The sequence below is a fragment of the Paramormyrops kingsleyae genome, chromosome 5, assembly GCF_048594095.1.
Source record: "Paramormyrops kingsleyae isolate MSU_618 chromosome 5, PKINGS_0.4, whole genome shotgun sequence".
Classification (NCBI taxonomy): Eukaryota; Metazoa; Chordata; class Actinopteri; order Osteoglossiformes; family Mormyridae; genus Paramormyrops; species Paramormyrops kingsleyae.
This window is the reverse complement of record NC_132801.1, coordinates 35231328-35245814: the sequence shown is the minus strand read 5'-3', so window position 1 is coordinate 35245814 and position 14487 is coordinate 35231328. Positions and strand designations below refer to the sequence as shown.

The 14487-nt window shown below is 41.8% G+C and overlaps 2 protein-coding genes across 2 annotated transcripts in view; both read left to right on the top strand.

Annotated features, from left to right (window-relative positions):
• Positions 1–4272, top strand: part of LOC111858261 (apoptosis regulator BAX-like) — a 46473-nt gene extending 42201 nt beyond the window's left edge. The window contains exons 6-8 of the mRNA XM_072712661.1: positions 194–540; positions 667–755; positions 1768–4272. Coding sequence (XP_072568762.1) covers positions 194–292 — 99 coding nt within the window. The 3' untranslated portion in view covers positions 293–540; positions 667–755; positions 1768–4272. The remainder of the gene's footprint in view (positions 1–193; positions 541–666; positions 756–1767) is intronic.
• Positions 4273–5618: 1346 nt separating this feature from the next.
• Positions 5619–14036, top strand: LOC140577585 (potassium voltage-gated channel subfamily A member 1-like). Its single transcript, XM_072712660.1, has 2 exons — positions 5619–6449; positions 12548–14036. The coding sequence occupies exons 1-2, from the start codon at positions 5763–5765 to the stop codon at positions 13394–13396; spliced, it is 1536 nt and encodes a 511-aa protein (XP_072568761.1). The 5' UTR covers positions 5619–5762; the 3' UTR covers positions 13397–14036.
• The last annotated feature ends 451 nt before the right edge of the window (positions 14037–14487 follow it).

The following is a 14487-nucleotide window of genomic DNA, read 5'->3' as shown; positions in this document are numbered from 1 at the left end:
ACCATATGATCAGCTGGATAATGCAGCGGGGTGGCTGGGTGAGATGAAGTTCTCGGCACATTTGGTTTTATGGCACGTGGCTGGAATGCGTTACCACATCTTATGTCTCTGTTCAATACCGACCCATTTTTGGACTAGTTGAATCAGTGTTCAGGATGTGGCTGATGACAGATGTTGCCCTTATTTCATGCAGGAGGATGTCAGGTCCTACTTTGGGACGCCCACAAGGCAAATGATGGGGGTGTTTGTGGCTGGCATCCTCACTGCATTCCTGGTCATTCACAAGATGTGATGCTAAGGCATGGAGGAGTTGGCCGGGATGGGACCACTCTTTGGAAAAAGGGAGTGTGAGAGGTTCCCAGAAACATTTTGAAATCAATACTCAAAGGTCCCAGGGGAAGTGCACTAGCTCGGCACCCATCCAGGTTGTATTATAGCGTCTTAGATTGCTATTTTGGGTTATTTATTAACAAGTAAAGAAACACTTAGGAGAACGAGAGGGAGGAGGTCTCGATTGAACTTCTGGAATAATTAAGCAAGGTAGGGACTGACGTCTCATGAACAATACAAATAGCTTTCACCTCAAGTATGTAACATAACGTATCACCCCTTCAGTAACAGCCCTGAAAATTGTACCTGCTACCTCTTTATCTCCAACCTCTCTAGCTACCTCTTATCCACATCATCTATTTCTCTACCTCTGCACCACATCAGTCCGCAATGCGTAAGGTGGCCAATGAAAAGGTGCTCCCTGTGTAAGTACACCTTCTGTAGGTTACCTTTAGTGTAGTGTAACTGTCTTGCATTATTGTGTTATATGATAGAGAGGTTGTATAGAAGTGCTTCACAGCAATGTACATAGCAAGATTGTAGATTGTGTTAAAATGCTACTACTGTATTTAGAGTACATAGTATACAGACTCTATGCTAATACTTTGTAAAGCAGTGTGTTTTTCTTTCTATTCAGTGTCTAGCTACTTTAAACAAGAAGTATGATTGTTTATACTAGTACTATACATTTTTTACCTTTCAGGTTTTGAAGTTTTCAAATAACCATTTTTACAATAATAACATTAGTATAGTGTTTTAGACAATTCAAATTATAACGTGCTATAGGAAAGAGTAATTGTAACTAGTTTGACTTGAAAAGGGCTCTATAACACTTACATTTTCCTCAGATATTTGCTGTAAAGAATCAGAACTTTGACAAATATTTAATTTATGTTTAATGTAGGTTTTTGGAATAATATATGAGATATTAATATTTTAGTGTTTTCTGCAGTCCTTTCTTCATTGAGTTTCAGTGTTCTGGATATGGAGTCTAAACGGAGCAGTAAATTTGAAATATATAAAACATATAGTGTACAAATATACAGTTATTGTGACTTTTAATATTTATTGGTTATGTCATTTTTTACATTAAGTTTTAATTTGGTGGTACCTCATTATAAATACCTTGAGTAATCGTATCAAGCTGGTTTTTTCTAAAGGTTGAAAGTGTACTTGATTGTGTATTTAATATTGGTCCTTTGATAAGACTGGGCGATTACTGCACATAAACCCTAAATCGGTATTCCATGCTTTGGGAATAGATACATTAACTAGAACAGCTGCTTTGTGAATGCATGAGAGATCTCTTCTTATATATATATATATGTGTGTGTGTGTGTGTGTGTATATATATATATATGTATATATATGTAGTTTCATTCAAATTGTCGACAATATGAATTGTGATCAAAATATATATATTTTTTATATAATAAGTGATGTCCCCTCCCTTTGCTGCATACCATCCGAGACAAAGTGCAAAGAGAAGTTTGCCAATGGGGCGCCGGTGCTGAAGGACAACTTCAATAGAGAGAAAGGGGACAAGTATAGGCTACAGAAAATAGCAATTAACTGTGAATTTGTTTTGGTGAATGTAGTAGATGTATCTTATGTATATGTACTTGCCTATTAAGCTTTTTCTGTTTTATACCAACAACAATGCTGGATATTGCCACTGTGTTGGATTTTTAGTTCAGTTTGACAGCATCTTAACTTTTCATTAGTTTATAATCTTTAATATGATCTCTCTACAGGCCACAAGGTGGCAACATATGGATGTGTATTTCAATTACATGCTAAATATGTCTGCGTTTAGCTGGTGTTTCTGGTAATTGTATAATGCGTGTGAATTTATGTTATGGCTTATAAAACCAGAAGCTTTAGTCCAGGAATTCAACTATTGCTGTTCTATAAATTATAAATATGAGAAATGCATATGTTTATTAAATGTGTATGTTCATAATAATGATCATTATCATTGTGATTCTGTGGTTTGCTTCATTGCTATTGTGTATACTACTTTTAAGTTGATCTCAAAAGACTGTTTTTTTGTTTTTTTTTTAATGTTGATGCTCAGGGCTTTTTAATGTTTACTCAGTCGCCACTTTATTAGGTACGCCTAGCTAATACTGTTTAGGACCCTCTTTTACCACCAGAACTACTCAAAAGTGGATGAGTTTGTGTTTAGTGTGTTTGCGGAAATCATTTTGCACACATCAGTACTGTGTTATTAATTTTGCACTTGTTGCCTTCCTGTTAGCTTTATAGAGTCAGAGAAGAAAGGCCAGACCTCGGAAATGCCAGGGGTGGCATGTTTTTTTTTTCTTCTCATCACGTGATTCTCTGTGAAATTCACACTTTAGTGTGTGAAAATCCCAGGACGTTTCTGAGATGCTGGAACTGATGTTTGGCACCAACAAGCATACCATGTTCAAAATTGCTTAGGTCAGGCATTTTAGCCGTGCTGATACTTAATTGAAAAGTAAGTGAGCCTCTTGACCAGGTCTGTGTGCTGCATGTATTCATTTGTTGAATGCGCATAACTGCTAAGTTTTTACTGGTGTGAGAGTTTGGGGAACATGTAAAAAGTGTATGACAAAAATCTGCTACAAAATAAGAAAACTATCAGGTTGAAGACACTGTCACAGGTTTAACAAGCTAAGAAGACCCAGGGTTTTTTTTTATATGGTAATAAACAGAGCAAGGAAACTGCATAATTTTGGTTGTTATAGATGTTTGTCAGCTTTAATTTGTCATCTAGTACAGGTGCACATCTGAATCGCCATTACAGAGGACTGCCTTGGCAGACTGATCCGTCTGGCTTTACTTAGCATATAGTTGCCCGTGTTTGGGATGTGTTGACAGGGAATGAAAACGTCGTGTTCTACCTGTTTTTTTTCCCCATACACTCTTCAGCTTTCTCCATTTTAGCTGTATTCTGAGCCGTGTGTTTGGTTAGAAATGTTTAAAAGACACATTTGGCTTGGCCTATGCAGGGGCATTCCTCGGCTGATAGGCTCAGCCTTCATATGCTGTTTACTGCACCATTTGAAACCTTATATGCAACTCGGTCATCTAATGCATGTTATTTTCATATACATCAAGTGAAATGTGCATATGAGAAAGCTGGGGGGAAAAAAACATACCGGACATCGACACTTTCATAACGATTAAGTTTGTTACAGTCACACTGACATATATTGTATTTCTAATACAATAATCATTTTCTGATATATATGACATTTGAATGTGTGCATATACCAAAAAAATAGTGGAGGCATTTGTAATTAAACATTCTGTTTAATGGGGATCTTGATAGTAACACTAAGACTTGACTAATTCAACTTGATAGATTTTCTTACTGTGATGCCATATATCTTAAAATAAAATATCCTTGTATGTGTATTATATCATGTACAGAATATCTGTTGAGAAAAATAATCTGATAATGCTGAAGGTTTACTATGCTGGCAGAAATGATGAAACAAATGTGATATTCAAATGCCATGTTGCCGTGAGCCTTAGTGAAGGACTGGTGAACTTTAATAATAATTTAATAGATGGACATTAAGTTCTGATGTATTACTGATGGGGTTTGTTGAACGGAAGTCTGATGCTAACAATAACTGTAAATTATGAGAAGCTTCTCAGTAATGTGTATGGAGTTTCCTTCTGTGTTATATATGTCTGGAGTTTCCTTTTAAGGTATCTTGTGTAATGTTTCTCCCCATACCCCCCCACCCCGCCCGCCCCCGTCTCTCCTACACTTGTACGGTTTTCGATTACCTTGTCATATGCATGATTTTTATTCCATTACATTCATTTGCTTTTTTCCAATGTAATGGAATCAATCTGGGTTGTTAAAAGAAACTGACCAGTAAAATATCTGAATGTTGTATTTTTTTTTAAATAAAGAGAAGAACATGATGCACAAAGTGAGAAGCTCTTGACTGATTTGCCACATAATTTATGTCACAATCTTTAATAGGAGTACAAGGGGCAGTTGCTCTAGTAGACGATCTATTTCTGTATCCACTTACAAGTGTTTGTCTACCTGTGCTTACATTTATGTATAACTGATAAAGCAGGGGTAGAGGCATGTGAGCGAATAGGCAGCAGGGCCTAAAAGGTGACACTTGAGAGGTGAAGGTTATCAGTAACTGACGTGATGAGCTGTGTGGTGGGGGGTGGAGGTCGAATTTCAGCATGACAGCGTTCCCGAAACTTTCAAGACAGAGTGTGGAAGTTGTGGCGGTGGGGGTTTGAAAACACTGACCTACAAACCACTGTAATTGGTCAGCACAAGTGTTCAGCATAAGTGTCCGGGGTGGGCATTCATCTGCTCCAGTGAGGTGTAGGGATCCACATATCCTGACAGTGGAAGGGGGGGGGGTTGTGATGTGGGACAGATGTATGAAGGCCATGTGTGGGACAGACAGACCGATGCCCAGAGGTGGGGGGGAGAGCTAGGCGCCATGCAGAGCTGTGGGGGAACAACATTAAACTCACATGCTGCTACAGTATGAAACTCCGACCAGTTCGGCGGACTGAATGACTGAGTGAGTTTCCCTTTTTTCTCAGCAACTTACAAGAAGCTCGTTTGAGTAGCTCTTTGAGCATGAATACTGTGTTCTTGAAAGTTAAAGCTAATTGTATACAGTTTAATGATGTTGAGAATAATATTAACATATGAGTGTTTGTGGTAATGATATTAATGTTTTCTTTTTGTTTCTCTGTCCCTAATAGGCACATTAAATCAAATACAGCTCATGTGAGGAGTGAAGTCCAATAGAGTAATTTGCCATTATTTGGTTGCATGCAGAGTTTTAGGGGGTCAGCTGTTTTTGTGGGTGGGTTATTAAAATGCTGCTGGGGGCAAAATGAAGAAATAGCATTTCTGTGAACAGCATATCCGTCCACCAGAGAGTGATGTCACTCTGTAGTGAGCCCTTCAAAAGCCACTGATATAACCTGTCAGAGCGTCTATTTGAGATGACATAAGCAAAGCAGACAGACGCTTATTGGGTGGACTTGACTGATTTGCCATATAATTTCCGTCACAATCTTTAATAGGAGTGCAAGGGGTGGTCGATCTAGTAGATGATTTATTTCTGTATCCACTTACAAGTGTTTGTCTACCTGTGCTTACATTTGCATGTACATGTATAACTGATAAAGCAGGGGTAGAGGCATGTGAGCAAGTGGGCAGCAGGTGAAGGTCGTCATGAACTATTATTTTTATCACCACTGATTGATATGTAAAAATTATACATGACAATATAGTTAATGTAGTTTTTATAGTTATAAATATGTTTGTTGTTTTTTGTTTCTCTCTTGTTTTAGAGTGGTTTTAGACCGTGAAACGTGTTTTTGTGTTTAATATCTGAGCACGTTGCACAAAAGACATTGAGGCCCAACAGGGAAAAGAAGAGATGGATGAGGGGAGTAGGAGTGGACAGGAGAGAGAGGTAGGAGGGATGGGTACTGACTGGAGCCAGGGGTCAGAGGAGATGCACAGCGGCGCAAACACAAGGAGCTTGGCCTTGAAGAATGACGAGGATAACAAGGGGGAAGGAGGAAAGGGCTGCCACTATGGGAACATGTGGAAGGGAGGGTGGATGCTGAACGAGAGACTGGCCATCAACGTGGCGGGTATGAGGTATGAGACTCAGCTTCGCACGCTGGCCCAGTTTCCAGACTCCTTGCTGGGGGACCCTCAGAGACGGCTGCGCTATTTTGACCCGCTGAGGAACGAGCTGTTCCTGGATCGGAACCGGGTCTGCTTCGACGCCATCCTCACTTACTACCAGTCGGGTGGACGCCTCCAGAGGCCCGCCGAGATCCCGGTGGATGTTTTCCTGGAGGAGCTTGAGTTCTACCAGCTGGGCGACGAGGTCATGGAACGCTACAAGGATGAGGAGGGCTTCCCTAAAGAGGAAGTGCGCATTCTGCCCAAGGGCAAGATAGCAAGTAACGTGTGGAGTCTTTTCGAGTATCCCGACTCCTCACCATACGCCCGCATCATCACCATCTTCAGCATCATAATCATCGTTCTTTCAATCACCACTTTCTGCCTGGAGACAATACCTGAGCTGCAGATCCCCAAGTCACCACGCAAGGTGAGGGTTCAGGAGACATGGAGAGGAGCGCGGGAAAGGCGGGCAGGGAATTAGGGGGAAAGGGGGGGGCGATGGGATGGGGGGATAACCAGATTCCATACAGAAAGCATTAAGACTCATGCTAAGTTCAGAAACTTCCAGAATCGTTGTGGAATGTTTTTGGACAGAATTTTCACAATACGGAACAGTTATAGACGTCATACTGAAAGATAGAACCTGGATGCTGAGACAAACTGAAAAACTGGCAGCAGATTCACAGGCTAGTTCACTTAGCATAACACACAGTGTAGGGGCAGCACATCAGCAGAGTGGGGCATGAGAGCCAGCCGGTCCCCCATTTTAACTGACGGGCCTCTGGTTTCCATATAATGTCACATGAAATGCGAGATATTAAACCTGTGGTCATTTTTTGGTCTTTTACAGTAGTGAAACCATGAATGTAGCATACTATATAATAACATTAAGCGATAAGTCAGCACCCTGTTCAATACCACTCATCAGAGTAGTATCTGAGACAGCTATAAATGTAGCTTTGCCTGCCTAGTCATCACTTGGAAAGGTGATGTAAGTCACCACGCATGGTGCTGTTGGGTATGTGGAAAAGTCTCATATGAAAATGCGTAACAGTGTAGCATATGATACATATATTAATATAATATATTAATATTATATATTATATATAATATGAATCACCACCTTATCGCTATGTTGTCTGGGGCAGTTGCCCCTAGTAGGGTCTCCCAAGGCAAACTGGTCCTAGCTGAGTGACCAGACTCAGTGAGGTTCACATAGACCCCTATGATCAATGACAATAAGGACCATGTTACCCTGCCTGAATTGGGAAGACCGGGGCCTCGCCCTGGAGCCAGGCCTGGGGCGGGAGTTTGAAGGCAAGCACCTGGTGGCCGGGCCTCCACCCATGGGGCCCAGCCAGGCATAGCCTGAAGGGGTAACATGGGTTCATCCACCTAAAGACCCACCACCTACAGGGGAAGCCGTGGGAGTCGAGTGCAATGTAGATCGGGTGCCAGTCAAAGGCAGGGTCCTTCGTGGACCGATCGTTGGCTACTGGCTCTTGGTATATGCAATGTAACCTCTCTGGTGGGAAAGGAGCCTGATCTGGGGTGGGGGTAGAGAGAAACTGACTAGATATAGTTGGGCTCATGTCAACACATGGCTCAGGCTCTAGAACTCCTGGAGAGAGGCTGAACTCTATTCCACTCTGGAGTTGCCCTTGGTGAGAGGCTCTGGGCAGGGGTGGGGCTACTTATAGCCCTCGGTTCAGTGCCAGTACATTGGAGTTTACCCCGGTGAATGAGAGAGTCGCCTCCCTTCGACTTTTAGCAGGGGAACGGGCTCTGACTGTTGTCTGTGCGTACCCACCGAACAGCAGTTCGGAGTATCCATATCTTCTTAGAGACCTTGCTGGGGGTCCTGGAAGGCGCCCATTCTGGGGACTCCATTGTTCTCCTGGGGAACTTTAACAGTTATATGGATAATGACAGTGAAACCTGGAAGGGTGTGATTGGGAAGAACGGCCTGCCTGACCTGAATCCATACGGTGATCATTTATTAGACTTGCTGAGTGTTTTGGACATTCATCCCAAGTGTGGGGGTGGGCATTGAGCCTGAATGGGCAATGTTCCGGGACTCCATTACTGAGATGACTGTCGGAGCTATAGCTGTAAGGTTGTTAGCGCCTGTTGTTGTGGCAGTCCCTCAGCCTGGTGGTGGACACCTGCGGTAAAGGGAGCTGTCAGGCTGAAGAATGAGGCCTTCAGAGCTTGGTTAGCTTGTGGGACTCCTGAAGCAGCTGACAGATACTGGCAGGCCAAGCAAAGTGTGGCTTTAGCAGTTACTGAAGCAAAAACTCAGGTGTGGGAGAAGCTTCATGAGGCTGTGGAGAAGGGCTTTCAGTCAGCCTCAAAAAGATTCTGGCAAACTGTCAGGCAACTCAGGAGGGGGAAGCAATGCTTTACCCATGCTGTTTACAGCAGGGATGGAGAACTGCTGACCTCAAATGAGGATATAGTCAGGCAGTGGAAAGAAAATTTTGAGGACCTCCTGAATCTCACTGATATGCCTTCCTTGGAGGAAGTCGAGCTGGAAGACTCAGAGGAGGGCTTGCCCATCTCTAGGGCTGAGGTCACTGAAGTAGTCAAACAACTCTTCAGTGGTAAGGCTATTGGGGTGGATGAGATTTGCCCTGAGTTCTCAGATCCAGGAGGAAAAATGGAGATTCCATCTAGAATGATAGAACAGCTCTTCACCCTCACAAGGATACTGACGGGTTCATGGGAGTTTGCCCAGCTTGTATACATGTGATTTGTGGACTAGGAAAAGGCATATGATCGTGTCCCTTGGGGGGTCCTGTAGGGGGTGTACCTGGAGTATAGAGTACGGGACCTGTTGCTGTGGCCATCATGTACCTGCATAAATCAAGCGAGAGTTTGCTTTACATTGCCAGCAATAATTCAGACTTCTTCCCAGTGAGTGTTGGAATCCCCCCCAGCTGAGTGTGAGGCGGCCAGGATGAGGATCAGTACTTCCAAGTCTGAGGCCATGGTTCCTGATTGGAAAAGGGTGGATTGCCTTCTCTTGGTGGGGCATGAGTTGCTGCCTCAAATGGAGGAGTTTAAGAATCTCAGGGTCTTGTTCACGAGTGAAGGAAGAAGGGAGCAAGAAATTGACAGAAGGATTGGTGCAGTGTCAGCAGTAATGCGGACACCATACTGTTCTGTTGTGGTGAAAAGGGAACTGAGCCAGAAGGCAAAGCTCTTGATTTACCGGTCGATCTATGTTCCTAGAGGTCATGAGCCCTCTGCCCCGAAAGAATGAGATCATGGATACAAGCGGCGAAAATGAGTTTCCTCTACGGGGTGTCTGGGCTTAACCTTAGAGATAGAGTGAGGAGCTTGGATCTACGGGATGGGCTCAAAGTAGAGCCGCTGCTCCTCTGCATCGAAAGGAACCGGTTGAGGTGAATCGGGCATCTATCTAGCATGCCTCCTGGACGGCTCCCTGGGGAGGTGTTTCAGGCATGTCCAGCTAGGAGGAGACCTCGGGGCAGGCCTGGGAGTACCTTGGTATTCCACTGGAAGAGCTGGAGGAGGTGGCTGGTGAGAGGGAGGTCTGGGCATCCCTACTTAGACTGCTGCCCCCACAACGTGACCCTGGATAAGTGGCAGGAAATGTTGAAATATTATTTTGACCTTTTCAGTGATAAAATAGGAGCAGCCATTGTCCTATTGTAATTAATATGTGTCACGCCCAGCTCCATACGATCCTCGTGTGTGCCACGCCCCCTCGTTACCTCGTGTTAATTCCTGATTGTGATCACCTGTGTCCTGTTATTTAGGCTAGTTTGATGTATATGAGTCCGCGTCTCCCACTGTCTCACAGATCCGTCATTGTATTGTCCTGATGTTCATTAATGTTTACCCGGATCCTTGAATAAACCACGTTTGTTCGCACTGACGGCTTCGCTCGCCTGTTTCCCCGCTTGCCTGCCTGCCGAACTGTGACAATATGAATGAACATATACATTTTTTGTATTACATAAGCAGTAAAGTCCATTAGAAAAAAGATTCAGCACAAATATTTCATCAGTGTTTTGTTAAATGAATGGCTCTATAACATAGGTGTCCAATCTTATCCAGAAAGGGCCGTTGTACAGTATATGCAGGTTTACGCTGCAACTCCCTAATTAGGTCACTAATTAGAGGACTGATTGGCTGAAGAGTTCTCACACCTGGGTTTGAACAGCTGACTTACAGGTTATCCCAAAAGCCTGCATACACACCGCCCCTTTGCGGATAACATTGCCCACCCATGCTCTATAATATTACACTTCTACATGACAACTTAGATTAATGTGAAGGTTAGGATTTGTTATAGTGGTTTCTGTTAAGTTCGATACACCTAGACAGAACAGGAGGTTCAGAGAAGACAGAGTGGACTGAATGCAAAGGCACACTCATGGGTGACAGATGAGGAAAAAGGAAAACAGAAAGGGGGCGGGAGGGTACATTGTGACATGTTTTTTACGCTTCCTAAATTCTGTTGTCCAACCAAGCCATTTAGGCCTAATAAGAAATGACTGCAACCTCATCCTAGCAAACACAGGTGATAGAGTTACAATGTGGGAGACAGCGAGCAGGGCTGGTGGCAGAGGTGGAGCCTCTCGTATTTCCCCTTTAAGGGCCTATTAATAGGGCAAGAACAACCTTCAGACCAGATTAGTACTTATAATAGAAACTATATTTGCAAGAGAAACCTTCTTTAAGCGTAGGTTAATTTGTTCATTATATATGGTTATACATTAATGATATAAAATATTTCATAATATATCTGTATTTAATAAATTAACCCTTTCCAATGTTAATGTTTCTTTAACTGCTCTCACTGTAGTTCTTGTTCTGAAATAGAAACACACTGATGTTCATAAACAACCACAAACCAGTCCACACTGTAACTGAGTATGAAAATAGATCATCTTGATTTACTGCAAAGCTAAATATATGAAGTCTTTTGGTTTTTTATTTTACCAAGAGGATTTGTACTGCATTCCTAGCATGAAACTCTACGGTACAGTCTCAGATTCACTATTTATGTTTTTCTGCTGAAGTGTATTGGCTATGGTGACATGTACAGAGAAACAGTAATGGGCAATTATTTCACATGTTGGAGAGACAAATAACTGAATTTGGTAAGATTTTACAATTATTTTCTTTACATATGTATTTTATCATACAGGTCAGGCCATTAGGTAACAGACGAAAAGCATCAATGGAAAAACATAAGTGCAGAAGGAAAAAAGATAGTATTACAACTCTACCTTCAAGAAATACCCAGGCTGGGGGGCCAGTCCATCGCAGGGCACACTCACACACCGGTCACTCACATGGGCAATTTATGCCGCCCCTCTTATTAGGGTCTTACTTTGTTAATTGTTATGTGTAGCTGTGTAGCTCTTTGGGTTGCTCCTGCTCCAGTACTGCTTACACCTGTACCTGGGCATTCACTAGAAGCTCAGCCTAGCTGTGCTTATGCATAGTTGACTCCTTGACAGCCTGGATGTTTGCAGTGTGCTATTTGACTCACTGTACAAGGCTTTGGAGAAAAACGTATGTGTAAAATGTGAATGTACAGATGCTCCTCTACTTACGAACGAGTTACGTTTCCGAACGGCCGTTTGTAACTTGAAATGTTCGTAAGTGGTTATTTAACATCATTTTAAGGGTATACGCAAGTACTAAGAACTAGGATGCTGGGAATATGCACGCTATGCTGCCGCACGGCAGGAGTAGTAGCCAGAAGTCGTACTAGGCGGAATTGGTGTGCAGGAAAAAAAAATTACCGTATGTTGGGGACAGGAGACGGGAGCCCAATGAACACAATTTGGACTTACAGTCGTCTTCGTTCGTATGTCTGAAAGTTTGAAGGTTGAAAGTTCGTAAGTAGAGGAGCATCTGTATATGTATGAATGAATGCAATTAAATATTACTATTTACCATTTCAACACAAATGTTTGGTACACTGAAGTGTACTGAGAACATATACTGTTAGATACACAAAAAGCTAAAACTCCTAAAGATACCCAAAGTACAATATTTGCAAATATTGTTCTTAAACATTTTTTTCTTTCCATGTAATACTCTGTGCAATACTTTGCATAATAATAATTTTTGATTTTAGAAAAAGTGTACCACAGAGGTTATGCTGATATCTATTTTGCTGACATGCTTCTATGTGACCCTAGATCATGGGCAATAATCCTTTTCACCCACACCCATGTAATATAGCACCATTAAATTAAATGTCTTGCTAACATGGATGTACTTCTCGGTTATGAAGAAAGGAATAAATACCAATGCAGTATATTTATATAGTAGCTTAGGAACCCTCAGACATGCGTCGAGTAAAATCCATCTGTGTTCCAAACTCTTACCCAGTAACTATAATGAGCACTACCTTCAGTTTAGACCTTAACCACATTGATTCTAAATGTTCATTCCTGTATCCATTCCTTCCTTTAAGACTTCTGTATTCCCCTTCTTCCCCTTTACCATTTTCCTTTGTCATTGTTTCCACAACAGGATCAATCTGGAGCCCACAATAGCACGAGCCAGTCCAGTGGGTCCAGCTCTTTAGACTTCTTCTTCGTGACAGAATGCATATGCGTCAGCTGGTTCTCTACAGAACTGACCCTGCGCTTCTTGTCTTCACCCAGCAAGACTGAGTTTTTAAAGGAGGCAATGAACCTGATCGACTTCGGCTCCATCCTACCTTTTTTCGTCGAGCAGTTCTCAGATGTGACTGAGACAGCTGAAGGAGAGGAGGAGTCAACACTGGCCCTCTTCAAGATCATCAGGCTGGTGCGAGTCTTCCGGATCTTCAAACTCTCCCGCCACTCCAAGGGTCTGCAGATCCTGGCCATGACCCTGAAGGCCAGCATGCGTGAGCTAGCTCTGCTCTTCTTTTTCCTACTCATTGGAGTCATCATTTTCTCTAGTGCCATCTACTTCGCAGAGGGGGATAAGGAAGACACACTCTTTCTTAGCATTCCTTGCTCCTTTTGGTGGGCTTTGGTCACCATGACTACAGTTGGCTATGGTGACATGTACCCAGAAACACTAATGGGCAAGCTGGTGGGCTCCATGTGTGCCATTGCTGGGGTGCTAACCATCTCCCTGCCTGTGCCTGTCATCGTCTCCAACTTCAGCTACTTCTATCACAGGGCAAATTTGGCCTTTGACACATCACCTTACAAGCATGTCAAGTGCTCTTTGTGGGAGGAAGACAAAGAGGATGAGAAGGAAAAGGATTATTTGGCTTTGGGGGGCATGTATAGTCCTCTGAATGGGACTCTACCTACATATGAAGGGAATGAGTTTCAGCAGGTACAAAATGTATACATTAAGGAACCTCTGGTGACAGAGGTGTGAGAGTATGAGGTTAGCAAAGTGTGCTAACTGACCAATGGCCAAGAGCAATTTGGTTGCTACAGAGTCTTACTGTATGAATACAGAATACCAATAGCAGGTGACAAAGTCCATTCACAGGGATAGTGTAGGATCTATTTTTGTTTATTAATTTATTTTGATGTATGTATTTCTTACTACTACACTCAATATTTAATCTTAAATTGCTTATGGTGTTTATTTATTGACTAAATGGAATGAACAATTGCTGTGCCTTATTTATTTAATTGTATTTATGGCAGTATTATCTAGCATTAACTGCTGAATTAATTAGTAATTAGTAATTTCTAATGCCTTTGACATTATTGAAGTCTTAATGAATTACTGAGGTTAGGCATTTCAAAAATCATCAAGTCTGTAATGGTCTACGATGCCTTTCTAAGCACAGTATCGTCTGTGACAACTCATGTTATATTTTTCATTTCACTGAAATTATGACTAACTGTGCAGTATTTTTTGGTTTTCCACCGATGAAATCATATAGCATGTGATGTTGTATACCCCAATTCATTAATTATATTATATATCAAAACTATGTGTGCAATATGTTGTGTCTGACATTCTATATTTATATGTAAGTATTTAATAAAAAGATTTTATCTTATTTTTCCTGTTATCAAATGTAATAAATACCATCTCTGTCTCTAGCAACCTATTGGAAAAAAAACCTATTGGATTAAAAACTTCTATCTAATTCGACAGGATTTAAGAAATTTAAAGCTTTGGTATATATGACTTTCTGGTTTTAGTTATTTTTACCAACAAAAAATACATTTTCATACATCAGAAAATTATATTTCATTTAATAAGGAAAGTACTAGAAACGTAAATATGTGAGATGAAACAACTGCATCAAAGATAAAGTTTTTATATACACTCACCTAAAGGATTATTAGGAACACCATTCTAATAGGGTGTTTGACCCCCTTTCGCCTTCAGAACTGCCTTAATTCTACGTGGCATTGATTCAACAAGGTGCTGAAAGCATTCTTTAGAAATGTTAGCCCATATTGATAGGATAGCATCTTGCAGTTGATGGAGATTTGTGGGATGCA

Bases quoted from the DNA above. Each gene is read 5' to 3' on its own strand.
- LOC140577585 (XM_072712660.1), top strand. From the start codon at position 5,763: ATGGATGAGGGGAGTAGGAGTGGACAGGAGAGAGAGGTAGGAGGGATG. The intron at 6,450-12,547 runs GTGAGGGTTCAG...TTTCCACAACAG, and splicing joins TCCCCAAGTCACCACGCAAG to GATCAATCTGGAGCCCACAA.